The sequence below is a fragment of the Saccopteryx leptura genome, chromosome 6 (genome assembly GCF_036850995.1).
Source record: "Saccopteryx leptura isolate mSacLep1 chromosome 6, mSacLep1_pri_phased_curated, whole genome shotgun sequence".
Lineage (NCBI taxonomy): Eukaryota > Metazoa > Chordata > Mammalia > Chiroptera > Emballonuridae > Saccopteryx > Saccopteryx leptura.
In genome coordinates, this window is record NC_089508.1 from 158,151,224 (window position 1) to 158,166,662 (window position 15,439).

Below are 15,439 nucleotides of genomic sequence, written 5' to 3' on the forward strand. Positions count from 1 at the left end.
GTTGCCTTCAGCATGGCTCACTAGGCTTTGGGGGCTTCTAATTTAGTTTTGCAGATTGGGAGGGCAACTGGAGGCTCTGTTTTGATGGGGTGTCTATTCTGTGATTGATTGGGCTGAGCACAAAACCCCGGGCTCTGTGCTGTTCTATCACTGAAATGATCCAAGAGTTGTTCCTCTCTCTCAGAGACTGAGCCCGCTCAGATTGGGGGCTGTCACTACACTCCCTGGCACTACTTGTCTGGAGACCATGTGAGTCCATGGTACAGATGCTGGTATTCCTGTGACTCTAGTGATCTATGGAAAGCAGTAAAAGTCTCCCTAATTGAATATTGAGTTGTATTTATGTGACTCAAATAGTCCACTAGCCTGTGTCTACAAAATAAGGCTGTGTGTTTTCTATTTATAGCAGGAACCTCACCAGTCAGAAGTTGGTCATCCTCAGAGGGTCTACTGGTCATTTCTGAAGTCTCTCAGCAGTCCCCTGTCAAGGCTGATGACTGTAGTCATCATGCGACTGCCTCGTCCCTTTTTCTGCTTTGCCCTCTTTGCCACTGCACTACTTGCCGCCAGCACAGCTGTGGAGAGGTGCCTCCCTGTGCCCATTCTGGACCCCTCCGAGCTGGGGCCTGGACAGAGCAGGGAGAAGACTCTCCCCCCAGCCTGGAGGCGCACCCGTCACCTATGTGCCAGGGCAGCCTGTCGTCCAGCTGTTGCGGATTTGCTCCTGAACAGTTTAACCAGCCCCAGGCCGTTACCTATTGTCCACAGCCTCACTGAGTCTCAAGAAAATCAGTTGTGGCAGTGGCAGTTTCTGGTCCTCACTCCTGGACCCACAGAAACAACAGTCAGCCCCGGGGGAAGGGAGGGACAGGGAAGTCCTGGAATTCTTTCTGTGTCCAGCAGGACTCTGAGGATGTAAACGCCGTCCAGAAACACAGTGCAGACCCGGCCTTAACACAGATGAGATTTACCTAGTGGCCTGGCTCAGAGTGCTCCCGGGACAGGTGTCCAGACACAGGGAGGGCTGCAGAAAGGAGGGTGTCACACAGTTCTTCTCCCCCACCCTCCCCCTTTCCTCCCCTCCCCTCCTCCTTCCTCCTTCACTTCTCCCCTCCTCTGTTTCTCATCTCTGACCTTATTAGCTGATGACCGCTGTCTGTGTGGCAGGGGTATCCTTATGTCCCAGATCCACATTCTCCCATTGATTGACCCTGCTGGGAAAAGGCCCACCTGCCAATGTCCACATGAGATATTTAAATCTCAAGGCAGGAATATGATTACTCTGCATGGGGTCGTGTTGGTTTTAGGGGCACTGGTCAGTTCGGTTGGGGTCAGGTGACAGCCTGTACCCCAGGGAAGGGGCGAGGTGAGTTTCCAGCCAAGGAGGGGGTCACAGCCAGTACAAGGCCCACCTCCACACCCCTGCCTCCCTTCCCTTCTGCTATTTTGTGAGCAGGCACTGCCCTACGCACTGCCCTGGGGGTGGGTGGGAGGAATATGCAACTTGAGGAGTGTTGCTTGCTCTGGGGCACCCGAGAGTGTCCCCATGACCTTTTATGCAGACATAAATTGCCTTCTCTTCTCTTCTGTCTGCCCAGCACATTGCTGCGTGGGTGGGTGGGGCCTGGATGAATGTGGGGTCAGTGCCACAGGACCTGCGGGCCTCTGTCAGAGGGCCCAGCTGACACAGCGTCCTTGTTACACATGGCAGGCTGACTGACCCAGTTATTTCAGACTCGGACACTCTGAGGAAATGGAATTTACACTCTTCGAACGTCTTGTAATGAAAGGGCACTTGGCCCTGGCCTGGGCTGCTCCCCCCCCCCCCCCCCCCCCCCGCCTCTGCCTCACGCCTCCCTGGAGGGCAGTGGGAGGGCAGCCTGGTGAGGAGGTGGCCGTCCAGCTGTGGTCCCGCTTCTGCTTCTTCAGCAGCAGGGCAGCGTCCTAGGAGTGCCTCTCCCGCGCAGGCCCCTCCTCCCTGCCCGCTCAGCCTGCGGGAAGCATTTCTGGCTGGGGTGGCCGTATCCCTGGAATACCCTTTCTCTCAAACACTTGGATTCTTCCCTCAATCCTCTCCCTTCTTTAAAGACTCAGGCCTTTGGGAACCCAAGCTCGGTCACCTTTATCTTTCCCTGTGTTTGTGTCATTCCTTCCCTGAAGCAAAGGGCACAGGACAACCTGCTGCCTGAGCGGGTGGAGCGAAGGGAGCGCTCTGGGCAGCACCTGCGGATGAGGACGGGCCGCCCAGCTCAAGCTGCTCTGTCTGCAGCTCCAGGAAGGGCATTTGCTGCCTGGTTAACAAGCCGGAGTTGATCTGCAACCCTGTGAGTCCCTTCCCTCTGGCACTTCGCCCTTCAAGGCAGGAGGGGAAGGGCTAGGGAATAAACATAGAAGGGGCGTTGCCTGCCTGCCTGCCTCGGCGGATCAGAACTCCTCCTTCCAGTCAGCCCCTGGGAGCCTCAGACTCTACACTTTACATAAGTCTAATGAGCACTTGCAGGAGTGACAGGTGGTGGGGCCGCCTATTTTTAACCAGACACTGTGCTCCTGAGTGAGGCAAGGTGTCTCACCACCCTTCCGGAGGGCGGGGCAGGGGAGAGTGGGCCATGGATGGGAAGGTGTCTTGCGGTGGCCCCTGGGAAGAGATTCGCAGAGTTGTCCCCACATTGGGGCACACCTTCCCGCGGGCTGCGTCTCCTGGGCCTCACTGGGAGGGAGGGTGGTGCTCTGTGACGGGCAGGGGAGGCCAGCTCTGCTTTTTCAAGCATGTGAGCACTTGTCCTTTTGGAATAGCTCTAGAGACTAATTGGGGGTTTTGCCCAGGAAGCGTCACTGGGATTTGTGGAGTCCCCATTATAAGCCATCAGAAGGTGACAAGTTTCTGGAAAATGTGCTGCTTAACCACTGGTTCCCTGGGAGAGCTGGACTGTGCTGGCACCCCCAGCTAGGCCTGCACTGCAGGTCGTCTGGCCTGGGGTGGGGCAGAGGCCATAGAAGCTCAGTGATACGGAGTGTCAGGGCCAGGCCTCCTTCCGTGCTGGGACCAGAAGGGAAAAGCGACCCGCATCCGCTGACACTGCACTGAGCTGCAGCAGGGACGCTTGTTTCAGAGCCCGATGGTGCCATCTGAAGGCATTTTAGAAAATTGGAGTGCAGCAGTGATTCACTGAGTGGCTACTCCTTGGCTGTGCCAGTGCACAGTGGGGGTGAGACAAGTGTGCAGAGTACTGCCAGGGGCCAGGGCTGGTGCTTTGGGAAGTGTGCAAGTCATGGGGTGGGTGTCTGCGGACTTCTAAGGGAGGGTTTGGGCCTCTCTCCTCTGCTTGTCTGCCACTGAGCTCCTCCCAGACTCCATCCTCCCTGCCCTGTTCTCTGCAGCTTGCCTGCCTAGCTAACTCAACAGGAGCCAAGAAGATGGGGGGTGTGGCAGTGTCTGAAAAGTTGCCGAGCTCTTGGCCCCAGCTCCAGGCTGACAGCTCCACCAGCCCTCAGTTCCAAGGCCTCGCCAACAGCTTTTGACAGAATGGGGGTTCCTCTGCTCCCCCACATCCCTGGCAGCCCTGAGTCATTCCTGGACTACCTTCACCTGCCAGACATTCACCCAAAACCCAGTGGATAGGGCTGTAGTCCCGTTCCAGTTTTTAATTATTCAGCGGGACTTGTTTTCCTTTACCTCCTTGCAGGGTGCATTCGAGACTTAGGTGTAATGGGGAAAGGGTGCCCGGATTTTAAAATGGGGTTGCCAGCTGCTTCTGGTTGAAGACAGGTAGGGAGACTGAATAATGGACCCGAGATGTGTTTATTAGCATTCTGATGAAAACAAGTGAGGGATCTGACAGGAAATCTTCCAGAAGTGTTGGTAATTTGTCCCTTGGGTAAACCAATTGCTCTTCCTGCAGAGCAGGCAGCCTCTCTATTCAGAGCCCGGGCTTCAGAGGGAGCCCCACCAGAAATGTGTCCCATCCTCAGTACTGGCACGGGGCTCAGTCAACACCTGAGTGGATTCAGCCCTCCCCTGCAGGCTTTGGGGGCCACGGAGCCGTATCTGAGCAAGGCTACAGGTATTCTCTCCAGAGCAGTGCACCACCACAAAGACAAGCATGCAGTCTGATGAGCACTGTCAGACTTGCACATTCACTGAACTCACTTCTGTAAAGTTCCCTGGACTCACACTGTGCCCAGTGCCTTTGGGAGTGCCTGTTTCTTCTTGTCTGACACAGGAGTGTGTGCCAGGTACGGAGTCACATTTCAGGGCATCTTCTGCTGCCGCCAGGGAGCCAACCAGTGTGACTCCCCTGAAATTGGGAAGATTTGGCAAGACAGGGTCCACATTCCTCATGGCAACAGTTGGCTGGGCTGAGTGTTGTTGGCCTGCTTTACGGAGGGCAGGCTGTCTAGTTTGTCGTAGCCCCTTCCCACCCCAAATGCTGGGACCACCTTTGTTTCTCTCCATCACTCATTCAATCTGCTTTTTCCTTAGAGCAGAGTTAAGTAAAAAACGTTCATCTCTGAAGATGCACTGTATATCATGAAACACAAGCCCCCCTCCCCATGCACACATAAAACATATTTTGCCTTTCCAGGGTATCTGCAAAGGCATCTGAATTTGTGACCCTGCTCAGGGCTGCTGTGAGAGTTCAGTGGACTGATGCATGCAGAGCTGTCAGCACAGTGCCTGGTACTCAGCAAGGATTCACAGCAGTTCTGGATCCAGGCAGGCCCCTGGGCGGCAGATATCAGCAAGGCTGTTCAGGATGGAGCCAGTGGGTCCCCTTAGGGTCCTAGAGGAGTGGCCTGCGACCCCTAGTTCCCTAGTGCTCTTACTATGTGTCCTTGAGGCTGGTAGGCTCTCCAGGAATCCAGTGGCATTACCATCCTACTCAGAATGGGTGTTGTTTGGGGCCGGGCGCCCTCTGGTGGCCACTCTCCCCACTCACACCTAGGCTCTTTCAGAAAGATTTCTGGCTCCCTTTCACAGAGCGGCAGAGGGTGGGAGGTATGGCCAGGTGAAACATTCTGCTTCCCTCACCATTTCTTTCTCTTCCTTCCTCACTCTGGTGAGGCTGGGGACACTAGGTCTGGGATAGGAGGAGGGGCTTGGGAGTGGGGTTCCTGGTTGCGTGACTGTGGAGAGGGGATGTTGGTGTCTTTCCCCCTCATCCCTGCCCCATTTTCTTCTGATCCATAGGCTCCCAAATCCCCCTGCAGACAGGGCACAGGGCAGCAGGAGGGCAGCACATTCACAGAGGCTCCCCAGGCTATTATGAGGTAATTTTATTTCTTTTCATTGTAGGTAAAAATAGTAAATACAAGATAATCTTAATAAAGGTAAAAATACATCATTTGGATTTTGAACAGTGCTACCTACAGTACATTTTTTGATTTAGAATTTTTAAACTTTTTTTTTTAAATAAACAAATAGAACTATTTTGCTATTAGGCTATCTGTGTTCTCATCTGGCACTTAAGAATAGATCACAGGTCCCCTCCTGGTTCTGTTGGGATGTGTGTGGGTGGTGGGGAGGGATGAGCAGGGCATGTGGGGTGAGGCGGTTTGTCTTCCCAGGACACAGACAGAGCTGCGCTCCCTGTGCAGGGAGGTGCGTGTGCATCCCAGAAGGCCTCTTCGCGGCCACACGGTGTATGTCTGTGGCTGGACTGAAGGTCTCACACATGTGTGGGGGCTGGGGGGCACTTCCTCCCCTCCTGTGGTCCTGTTTCTCACCCAACAGCCTGGATTCACAGCAGTTCTGGATCCAGGCAGGCCCCTGGGCGGCAGATATCAGCAAGGCTGCTCAGGATGGAGCCAGTGGGTCCCCTTAGGGTCCTAGAGGAGTGGCCTGCGACCCCTCCCCACCGGGGCTGGTGGCCAGGGCATTCACCCTGGCCTTGGAATGCTGGTAGAAGTCACAGATGCCCATGTGGGCCGCTAAATGTCTTTACCCTTGTTTACCCTCAGGTGGTCCTTGTTTAAATTCTTTCCAAATTTCTCACTGAGCTGCTGGATCAGGTCTGCCAGCTCCCCGGTAGCTTGAGATTTCTCTTCGAGAAGCTCATAGCGCAGGCTGGAGATATCTTGCTTGATTTCCTTCAGTTCACCTGTAAGGGCAGATGAGGTTGTAGTGAGTGTGAGCAGGCAGGAGGGGTTCCTGCCACATGCATTCGGGTGCACATCTTTCCAGCAGAATGCCAGGTTGCTGGTCTAGCCCACCAGAGACGGAGGTGAGGGAACGTTGTGTCATAAGTACCACCCAGCTGCTACCACTGAAGGACACATCCATCTATCTGGGCCCCCTCTCCCATTCCTGGTCAAGCTCTCTAGTAAGGGTTTGAGGTAGATGGAGGAGTCAAGGTCAGGGTTGTGAATTACTGTCACCTAATTCATACGATGATTGTTAGAATGCAGATCTTAGAGCCAGCAAAGGCTGATTTCAAGACTCTGAGTAGTATCCTCGTTAACTGGAACCCGTTTTCCTGATGCTCGCTGTATTGTACTGTTAGTATTTGCAGAGTGGAGAAACTCCCACAAGTAAAGGGAGCAGCTCGGCCTAGTCGACTCGGCCATGGAACCGGGCAGGCTTGCAGGGGCAGGGTCCGTCCAGACCATGCAAATGGCACTGTGTCACAGAAGCCCTGCGACAAGCCTGCTACCTCCTTCTGTTGCGATGGACCACCAGGTGGGGACTTTCACCAATTTCCACAGTGAACCATGTGGCTAGAGAGCCACAGGGGCCTGAGCCATGCGAACCTTTCCACATATTAACCACAGAGGGAGTTGAGTCTTTCCTGATGTTATAGATACTGGACTTGACTCAAGCAGGAGTCCACTGCCTGCAGACACAATATTCACGTCTGTTTTCTAGGTATATCTTATATACACACACAACATAGAGCTCTTAAAGGTACAGTTTGGTCAGTTTTGACATCTCTCAAAACTCACTGGGTGCCTCACTGAGCCCCGGTTCCACAGTGTGATTCTAGTGCCACGGAACCCTGCAGCCCTGCCCTCTGTAGTCAGGTAGCTTCTTGTCAGTCACAGTTACACACTGCTTGAGGCTGGCTGGCCTGACACCTGGCAGTTTTATGTTTGAGACCCCAAAGTAGGAGTGGGTAGAAGGGCTCCTGCTCAGTCTCCGATAGATAGCTGGGGAGAGGGGGGACGCCCCAGGTGAAGTAGAGAGCCACTAATGATGACCAGGCTCTTCTGGGAGGCCCCTGTGGCTCAAGCGAGGGGCAGACTTAGTGCCTTTATTCATGGAAAAGGCTGTTTCTAGGTAGCAAATATTTGTCCTAGGTATCTTATGAAGATTAATTACCTGGCATAAAGTAACTTGCATTTTCATTTAAGAGTAACTGCTTAAAACAGACTGAAAAATACCGAAACAGTGAAAATCATGTAGTTTGCAAACTTCACCATGTATCAGAATGACCTGGTGCTCTTATCAAAACGCAGACCCCCAGGCATGGCCCTTCATTAGGCCTGGGCGTGCATTTTTAACCCGTGATTCTGAAGCAGGGTTGAGAAACCCTGGGGATGTCAGATTCTGAGAGCCTCGGGGTGAGACAGGACGGAGCCAGCTGGACCTAAGGCGGTGGCGGAATTGGAAAGAGGTGTGTAGTCCGCCAGTGCACCCACAGAATGAGGAGTTCGGGGCCATCCTGAACTCAATGGCCACGAGGCCGACTCAGGCAGCCACTGCGGCAGCCGGCAGAATTCCTACCCCAGATCCTAAGCCCTGTGTCCTGCCTATGAACGTGCTATGTTATGTGGCAAAAGGGCACTACAGTTGCAAATGGCATTGAGATCGCTAATCAGCTGACCTTAAATAGGGAGGTGATCCAGGTTTATCCAGTCTAATCACAAGTCTTTAGAAGTGGGAGGGGAAAGCAGGAGAGAGGGTAAGGGGACGGGATGACAGGAGGCCTGAGTGGTGGTGCCTGAGGAGGAGGAGGCCCAGTGCTGGCTCTTGAGACAATGGGGCTGCATGCGGCAGGCAGACTGCTCTAGGTGACAGCGAGGGCTGCCCACCTGACAGCCCACAGGGACTTGTGATCTCAGTCTTACAGCTGTGTGGAGACACATTCTGCCAACCTCAAGCCAGCATGGAGGCCGAGCCTGGGGCGCCCAGACAGGACCCCGGCCCTGCTGACAACACCTTGCTGGCACCCTGCGAGACCCCGCCCGGCTCCCGCTGACCCACAGGACACGGTCCACTCTCTTACCTTCATTAACTTCATCATTTTCTCTGTCCACCTGGGCCTTCAGGACATATCTTTTGATAAGCCGTTTCATGATTTTCTGAAATGTGAACACAAGGACAAGCCTAGCTGAGCACGGAGGCAGCCTGTGCGGTATACGCACACATCGTCCCTCCCACCGCACCCGGCCAGCTGCGGGGAGTCCTCCCACGCCTGGTGCTCTGTCTCATGGCAGGCCTGGCCAGTGCCTCCGTTTAACCTCTCCCCCAGGATTCAGTACACCTGACCCCGGGATGGGAGAATGGGGCACTCTCAGTGCCAGGGAGAGAGAGCCATCCACGCACGCTGCTCTAGGGTCTGAGGCCTGAGCAGCCCTGCCCTTGTGACCTCTGCCTGCGACGGCCTCTTCTCGGGGCTTCAGCTCCGGAACACTTTCTTCTAGTTCAACAACTCATGCGATCAGGAGAGAGCGCTGTGGTCGTAGCAGCCGGCATACCTTTGAGGTGCTGTGTGTGAGCAGAGATGCGCTCAGTCCAGAGTCAGGGCCTGGGTTGAAGGACAAGACTTTACCCTGGAAAATTCCTATCAGACGCAGAAACAGACAGAGCTGGGCCCTGGGAAGTTTTGCCAAGATAGCACTTCCCTGAAAGCCCGCACACCTGACTCTGTGTCCCTAGGCTGCAAGGAGCAGGAGGCTTTGGCCTGCGGCTTCAGTTAACGTGCAGACAGTTGGCTTTTGAAGCTGTCGCAGCCTGAGCAAAGAGGGGATGCTGAGGACACAGCCAAGTGTAAGGACGACTGCAGGGGTGAACTTTGGATGTTGCCAGCTAGTTGTTCCAGGGTTCCTGTGAAATCACAGCATTTAAAAATATTCTGGTAACTGAGACTTTTGAATTTTGCAAGAGGTGAGCAGCCAGCCAGCCAGGCAGGGAGGGACGGAGTCCCTGCTCCTTGACTGTGCCTTCCTATGACCTGTTCACCTGCTCACACCTGAGGACTAAGAGGACAGAGGCAGCACTTTCTAGATGGAAGGGCCCTGAATTCTGTCCCTCACTCAGCTGTGGATATCAAGCGGGTTAAGTTCTCTCTACGACATAGGCACAGGAAAAGCTCTTGTACGTGAAAGGCGTGACCTGCGTGATGCAAAGACTGGCAGATATAGTTCATCATCCCATGGTGGTTCTCTCAGGGCCTTTGATTTGGAAGACATGGCTCTGAGGGGCACTCCAGCCTGGGGGTCCAAGGGCTTCCACTGAGCCTGGCAAAGGCTCTCTGTGGTGACCTTGAGTCCGTCCATTCAGATCAGTGCTGCCCTCTTCAGCTCTTACTGGGCTGGTGGTCCACGTGGCTCTGTGGTTTGAATTGTGATTAGTGCTAGATTTTTTCTTTCTCTCTCCCTCCCTTCCTTCCTTTTTCTTTCTCTTTATTATTGATTTTGAGAGAGAGAGAGAGAGAGAGAGAGAACACAGTGGTGGGATTCAAATAATTTAACAACTGGTTCTCTTCCCTAATGACTGTTTTAAGTATAAAAAAAAGATATACTAAAAGTAGTTTATTATTTCATGCATTTAATACTTAAATAAGAACAAGAAAAGAGGCACACAAAACTAGATTATAAGAGTTTTAAAATATTAATGAAAAAAGATTAAATAATACCTGACAAAAAACAGTAAAACTGTTATTTAAGATATTGCCATATTGCTTCTTGATTGGCATCCTCACTTGCAATTTTTTTTTTCCTACGGATGGAATGAACATTACTACAGGTGCTTAGAATATGCTGTGGTGCAGATGAACGTTAAAAAAGAATACATAATGTCAATTTGTGATTTTCACATTGGGTGGATGCCCAGGCACCCACCTTAGAGAGAACCCTGATTAAAATGACATTTTAACAACCAGTTTGCAGAACTCAACAAAAATTAGGTATCAGTTCTGCCAAAGTGGTGTGAACCAGCTGAATCCCACACTAGAGGAGAGAGATGAGACGCATCAACAGCTCATAGTTGCTTCAGTTAAGGTGTTTCTTGGTTGCTTCTCATACATGCCTTGACTGAAGGGCTCAAGTTGAACCAGTGGCCCCTTGCTCAAGCCAGCAACCTTGGGATCATGTTGATGATCCCACGTTCAAGCCAGTGACCCTGCACTCAAGGTCGTGACTCTGCATGCAAGCCGGCAACCCTGCGCTTTAGCCAGTGACCTCAGCGTTGATACTCTATCCAATGTGCCACCACCAATCAGGCAGTGCTAGATTTCTCATTGATAGTCTTCTGGTCATTAAGGCCAGTCACCTAAGTTATAAGATATATATGCCTTTCCATGGGACTCATTAATGCTCTTTGCACTTTGAAGAAACAAAACAAAACAAAACTTGGTCCAAACCAGTCTCACGGGAAAACAAACAAACAGCCCAGGGATCTGACATCCTTATTGAACAAGGAATTCAGAAGTACTCTTCCACTGCAAAGTTTCAGGCTGATGCAACTTAAGGGGATCTAGTTAGTCTGTTTCCATTTGTGTTGTAAGATTATCAGCCAGAGATTGGAAGTGAAGAGTTGCCTCTTCCCTGAGGTGCTGAGTGGGATCCTCCCCAGCCACGGCAGCACTTTGGCCCTGCTGGCTCCGGCCAACACTGCGTTCCAGGGCAGCGTGAGTAAACCAATCATTTAGAGCAGGGGTCCCCAACCTTTTTTGGGCCACAGACTGGTTTAATGTCAGAAAATATTTTCACGGACGGCCTTTAGGGTGGGACGGATAAATGTATCACGTGACCGAGGCAAGCGTCAAGAGTGAGTCTTAGATGGATATAACAGAGGGAATCTGGTCATTTTTAAAAAATAAAACATCGGGCCTGACCTGTGGTGGCGCAGTGAATAAAGTGTTGACCTGGAAATGCTGAGGTCACCGGTTCGAAACCCTGGGCTTGCCTGGTCAAGGCACATATGGGAGTTGATGCTTCCAGCTCCTCCTCCCTTCCTCTCTCTCTGTCTCTCTCTCCTCTCTCTCTCCCTCTCTGTCTCTCTCTTTCCCTCGCTCTCTCCTCTCTAAAAATGAATAAATAAAAAAAAAAAAAAAAAAAAATAAAAATAAAAAATAAAACATCGTTCAGACTTAAATATATATAAATAAAACGGAAATAATGTAAGTTATTTATTCTTTCTCTGCAGACTGGTACCAAATGGCCCACGGACCAGTACCGGTCCGCGGCCCGGGGATTGGGGACCCCTGATTTAGAGAGTCCGTGGTATGTGTTTAATGAATACACAACATGCCCTCAAACTCCATTTGTTCTGAATAGGTGAGATGCTGCTCCCTAACCCCCTTCAGTGCTGAGCAGCTCCCCAAAGGAGGGGACATGGTGGGAAGGAAGCAGAGAAGCAGGTGTATTGAGTCCTGCAGACCGGAACCATGTGAACCTCCTGCACCAAAGGACCCTACTAAATCCTCCCAGAAACTGTGAGATGGAGGTGTCATCTCCATTTACAGGTGAGGATGCCGAGTCTCAGAGAGGAGGTGACTTCTCCAGGATTGCACAGCTGGGAAGTAGCAGATCTGGGATTATCCAAAATAGAAGCCAAAGTTGGGGCTTCATCCAGGCCTTAGAAAAAGGATAAGTGCAAGATAGGTTAGGAGATGAGATGCAGGAAACTGGCTCCCATTGGTCAAAGGGGAATTTGGGCCATTTCTGGTTACCAGTTTGTCTTTTAAAAAGGTACGTCTTTTATGCAAGAGGAAACCTCAGTTAGATTTCAGAGGATGGTTGGCTTTGTTGTTACTCCTTGGAGAAGAGGGTCAGTGGTATGTCATGGTCACGCATGCTCTTGGCCCGCTCTTGAAAACTGGTATGCTTGCCCTGAGCTCAGGTTTCTGCAGACTTATGGCTCAGAGTGTGGAGAAGCAAAGACTCGCTGGCTCGTTTCTCAACATACGTGAGGATTATAGAGCCTTAATATGGAAGCCACATCACACGAGACTACAGACATGCAGGGGCCCTTTAACCTTCATTCCTGTCCCCCATCCACTTCCAGGACTGACAGGTGCCTGAAGGGAGAACAGTGTGGCCACCTGGCAGTTGCTGAGAAACTTCATGTCCTGCTGGGGACCTAGCTTCCCCTCTGGTAGGTACACATTAAGACAACCTGGGATCTGCAGGAGCAAGAGGTCAGTCTTGTTCCCAGGAAGTCTGAAATGGTTAGAAAATGCCCCAAATCTCCACTGAAGTGAATGCTACACAGGATTCTAGAAAAGATGGACAACAAAAACCTCCCCTCCTTCCCTACCTGGGGGAAAATCATGTTCCTTTGGGGTGAGTTTGAGATATCTCTTTAGTAGTCTTGCACTTCAAGGAGATGATGAACTTTACCCACGTTCACATGTCTTCATTGGTGGCCTCCTGGCCCGCCCTCCCCTGTGCATTTAGCAAGAGTGGGCGGTGAATATTTTCAGTGACATGATGGGGCAGAAGAGCTTATACTGAGATGCACAATGGGTAGGATGGTTGTGAGACCAATATCTGAGACCAATATCCAGGGCAGAAGGGACACAGTTCCCCTTGCCCAGACTCCATGGGGCTGATGGCCTTTGGATGCTACTGACGAAGGGAAAATCGGTCTTTCTATGGAAGAGAAACCCCCACGGTGCAACCAGGACAGCTGAAGACACAGACGAGGAAGAGCACACCTGTGGTATGTGGAATGGCACACCAAGTAGGACCTGGGAACACAGAGGCTGAGGCACACTGGGAGCAGGGAGGACAGAATGGGTCCTGGGGCGAGTTGTGTGTTACACGGGGCTCATCAGACATGGAAGAGAAGAGATCAGCACTGGCTAGTGGTCTCCTCTGGTTGCTCTGACCTCTGCACAACAGGCCTTCTGCAAGGTGAGAAAAAGGACTCCCCCGGTTTGTGGGGAAGAGATTGTGTCATCAGGGTTGGGCTATTTGAATGATGGACTGTGCCTGGATTCGGTGGTTCTTTGGGATGTGGCTTGTGTGCCTGCCCACAAAGGAAATGTACCTCTCCGAGAGTGCATATACGGGTCATTATACACTCCAAGACACTGACAGTGGATCTTGGAACAGGTCACAGGGCAGCTTTGATAGGAGGCACAATATGGCCACCTCGCTGTTGTCATGGTTTTGTTCCATTGTTCAGTCTCACCACAGAACCCAGATTGGAAAAAACAACATTGCAACAGCAAGGAACCGGTTTTGTGAAAAATAACAATTCAGGCCCCTGGAAGCTCAAGAACACAAAGCACAGAGAGCCCTGGGGTCTGAAGGGGACGCCTTCCCTGGAGAGCACCCAAAGATCAACACTGTGAGTTTCAACGCCTCAAGCACTAAGGCTGAACAATCAAGCAGATCTACAGAGACACAAAGGAAACAAGCTTAAAACCACAGGCTTACGGACAACAGGGCTCCTGTCTTATTGGGACATTACAGAATTTCTCAGAGCTGTGAGGGTGACAGGCTGACGGTGTCTGTGCTCAGAGAGATGGCAGCCTGGGTGCAGCCTGGGAGCGGGAGAGGGGGCAGCTCGGGCTCCCCCGACCTCCGCAAGTTGGGGAGCTGCTTGGAGAAGACAGCACTGCAGCTGGGAAGGCCACCAGTGGCCCAAGAGAGGAGGTGAGCCATCGTAGATCCTGGCCTGACTCCTTTCCTCTGCTTCCCAGTTCCTTTTGCACAGTGCTGCCTCCTGCACCTCGCCTTCTCCCCTCAGGCTGCAGAGGCTCAGCTAGATCTCTCCCTAGTGACGGTCACACTCAGGCAGGGCAGGCCCCGAGGAAGGCTCAGGTGTGACGCTATGCAGATGATGATGGGCCAGCGCCTGGGCTGCATGTGAGGTGAAGGACCTCAGTTCAGCCAGCTGTGTGACCTTTGAGACTGAGCATCAGTTCTCTCATCTGTTAAACGGGGTTAAAGATACTGCCTCAGACAGGAATATGGTGAGATTACACCAGTGCTAGTGTCTAGTCTGCCCCCAGCTGTCTATTCATGTCGGCTCAAGGTTTACTTCTGTTTGAGCAGGTGATGGCTCAGGAGGATGCCTAGACCTTCCTGAGCAGGGCTGAGCAAAGTGCAAGCGTGCACATGCCCAGTGCTCCCCGCGCCCATCTGCTCTTCTCCGAAGCCTGTGGTCCAGTTTGCCTGTCTCCTTCTCTGTGACGACTGTCTGAATGAGCAGCCCTAGGCTTTGCATGGTAGAGTCACAGAATGCAGGTGAGCCCACTTCCCAAGGTTATCCCTGCAGCTGCAAACCCTCCAGTCTCTGTGGTCAGAGCAGGGAGCTCTACAGGAGATGGGAGGCTGCCAGGACTCCGCCACTATGATGGGCAGAAGCGGGACCCCCCCCGAGACTGCTTTTGAAAATGGCCTCACTCGTTAAGGACTCATTCTGGGTACAGGAATGGAGAGGTCTTCCTCCCTCTCAGCAGCTGATGGGCCTCAAAACCCAGGAGAGATTTGGCCCCAACCTGATGGGGTTGTCTATCTTTTTGGTGACACAGATAATCTAAACTTCCCTCTGAGAAGCTGAGAAAGGAGAACCCTCCCACTGACCAAAGGATTTGTCCTGTAAAACAACTCAGGGCAGGTCAGACGGCTGAGGCCCGATTTTATGCGTGATTAAAGACAAGATTGCCCAATGCCAACGTTCAGCCTGCGTCATCAGATAACACCTGAAGTGCTTTGAGGGATGAGCCAGTTCTTAATTGTGCACTTCAGTCCTCCTCACTGCACAGCTGGCTTCTGAAATACGGACGGGGATTCAGTTGGAGACCTGTGTCTGGAAGGTGTGATTGCTCCCTCTGGGGTGGTGGCACTAGGGACACATCACCTGGGCCCAGAGGAAGGCTCAGAACAGCTTCAAATTTACATCTGATAGGAAGTGATTAGTGGGGATCAGACTGCTGATCATTGGGAAGGAAGTCAGGGAAAGAATGGCTTGCACTTTATAATTAATAACCTGAAGTTACCATTTATCACTACTGGCTCACGGGCTGATCGAACCGATACAGAGACTTGACATTAATGTCCAAAAGCGATGTGAGGACGGCAAGCACAGAAGACCATCTTCTGATCTGTACCAGACTCTGCGGGCTGGCAGGCCAGGGGCAGGTGCTCGCAGAGGACAGCAGAGCTGCCTGGTGCCTGAGACCAACACTGGGAGTCAGGCAGCCTCTCCCTGCAACATGCCCGTTGGGGCACCTCTGTGCCATTGGTTCTATATCCAGAATCTGTT

The 15,439-nt window shown here is 52.2% G+C and overlaps 1 protein-coding gene across 1 annotated transcript in view; it reads right to left on the reverse strand.

Moving 5' to 3' along the window:
- Nucleotides 1-5,277: 5,277 nt before the first annotated feature.
- The window catches only part of TRPC7 (transient receptor potential cation channel subfamily C member 7), a 145,071-nt gene continuing 134,909 nt past the window's right edge, over nucleotides 5,278-15,439 (reverse strand). Inside the window, exons 11-12 of the mRNA XM_066341588.1 lie at nucleotides 8,223-8,298; nucleotides 5,278-6,098 (exon numbers count right to left, since the gene is read on the reverse strand). Of these exons, the coding sequence (XP_066197685.1) occupies nucleotides 5,929-6,098; nucleotides 8,223-8,298 (246 nt within the window). The 3' untranslated portion in view covers nucleotides 5,278-5,928. The remainder of the gene's footprint in view (nucleotides 6,099-8,222; nucleotides 8,299-15,439) is intronic.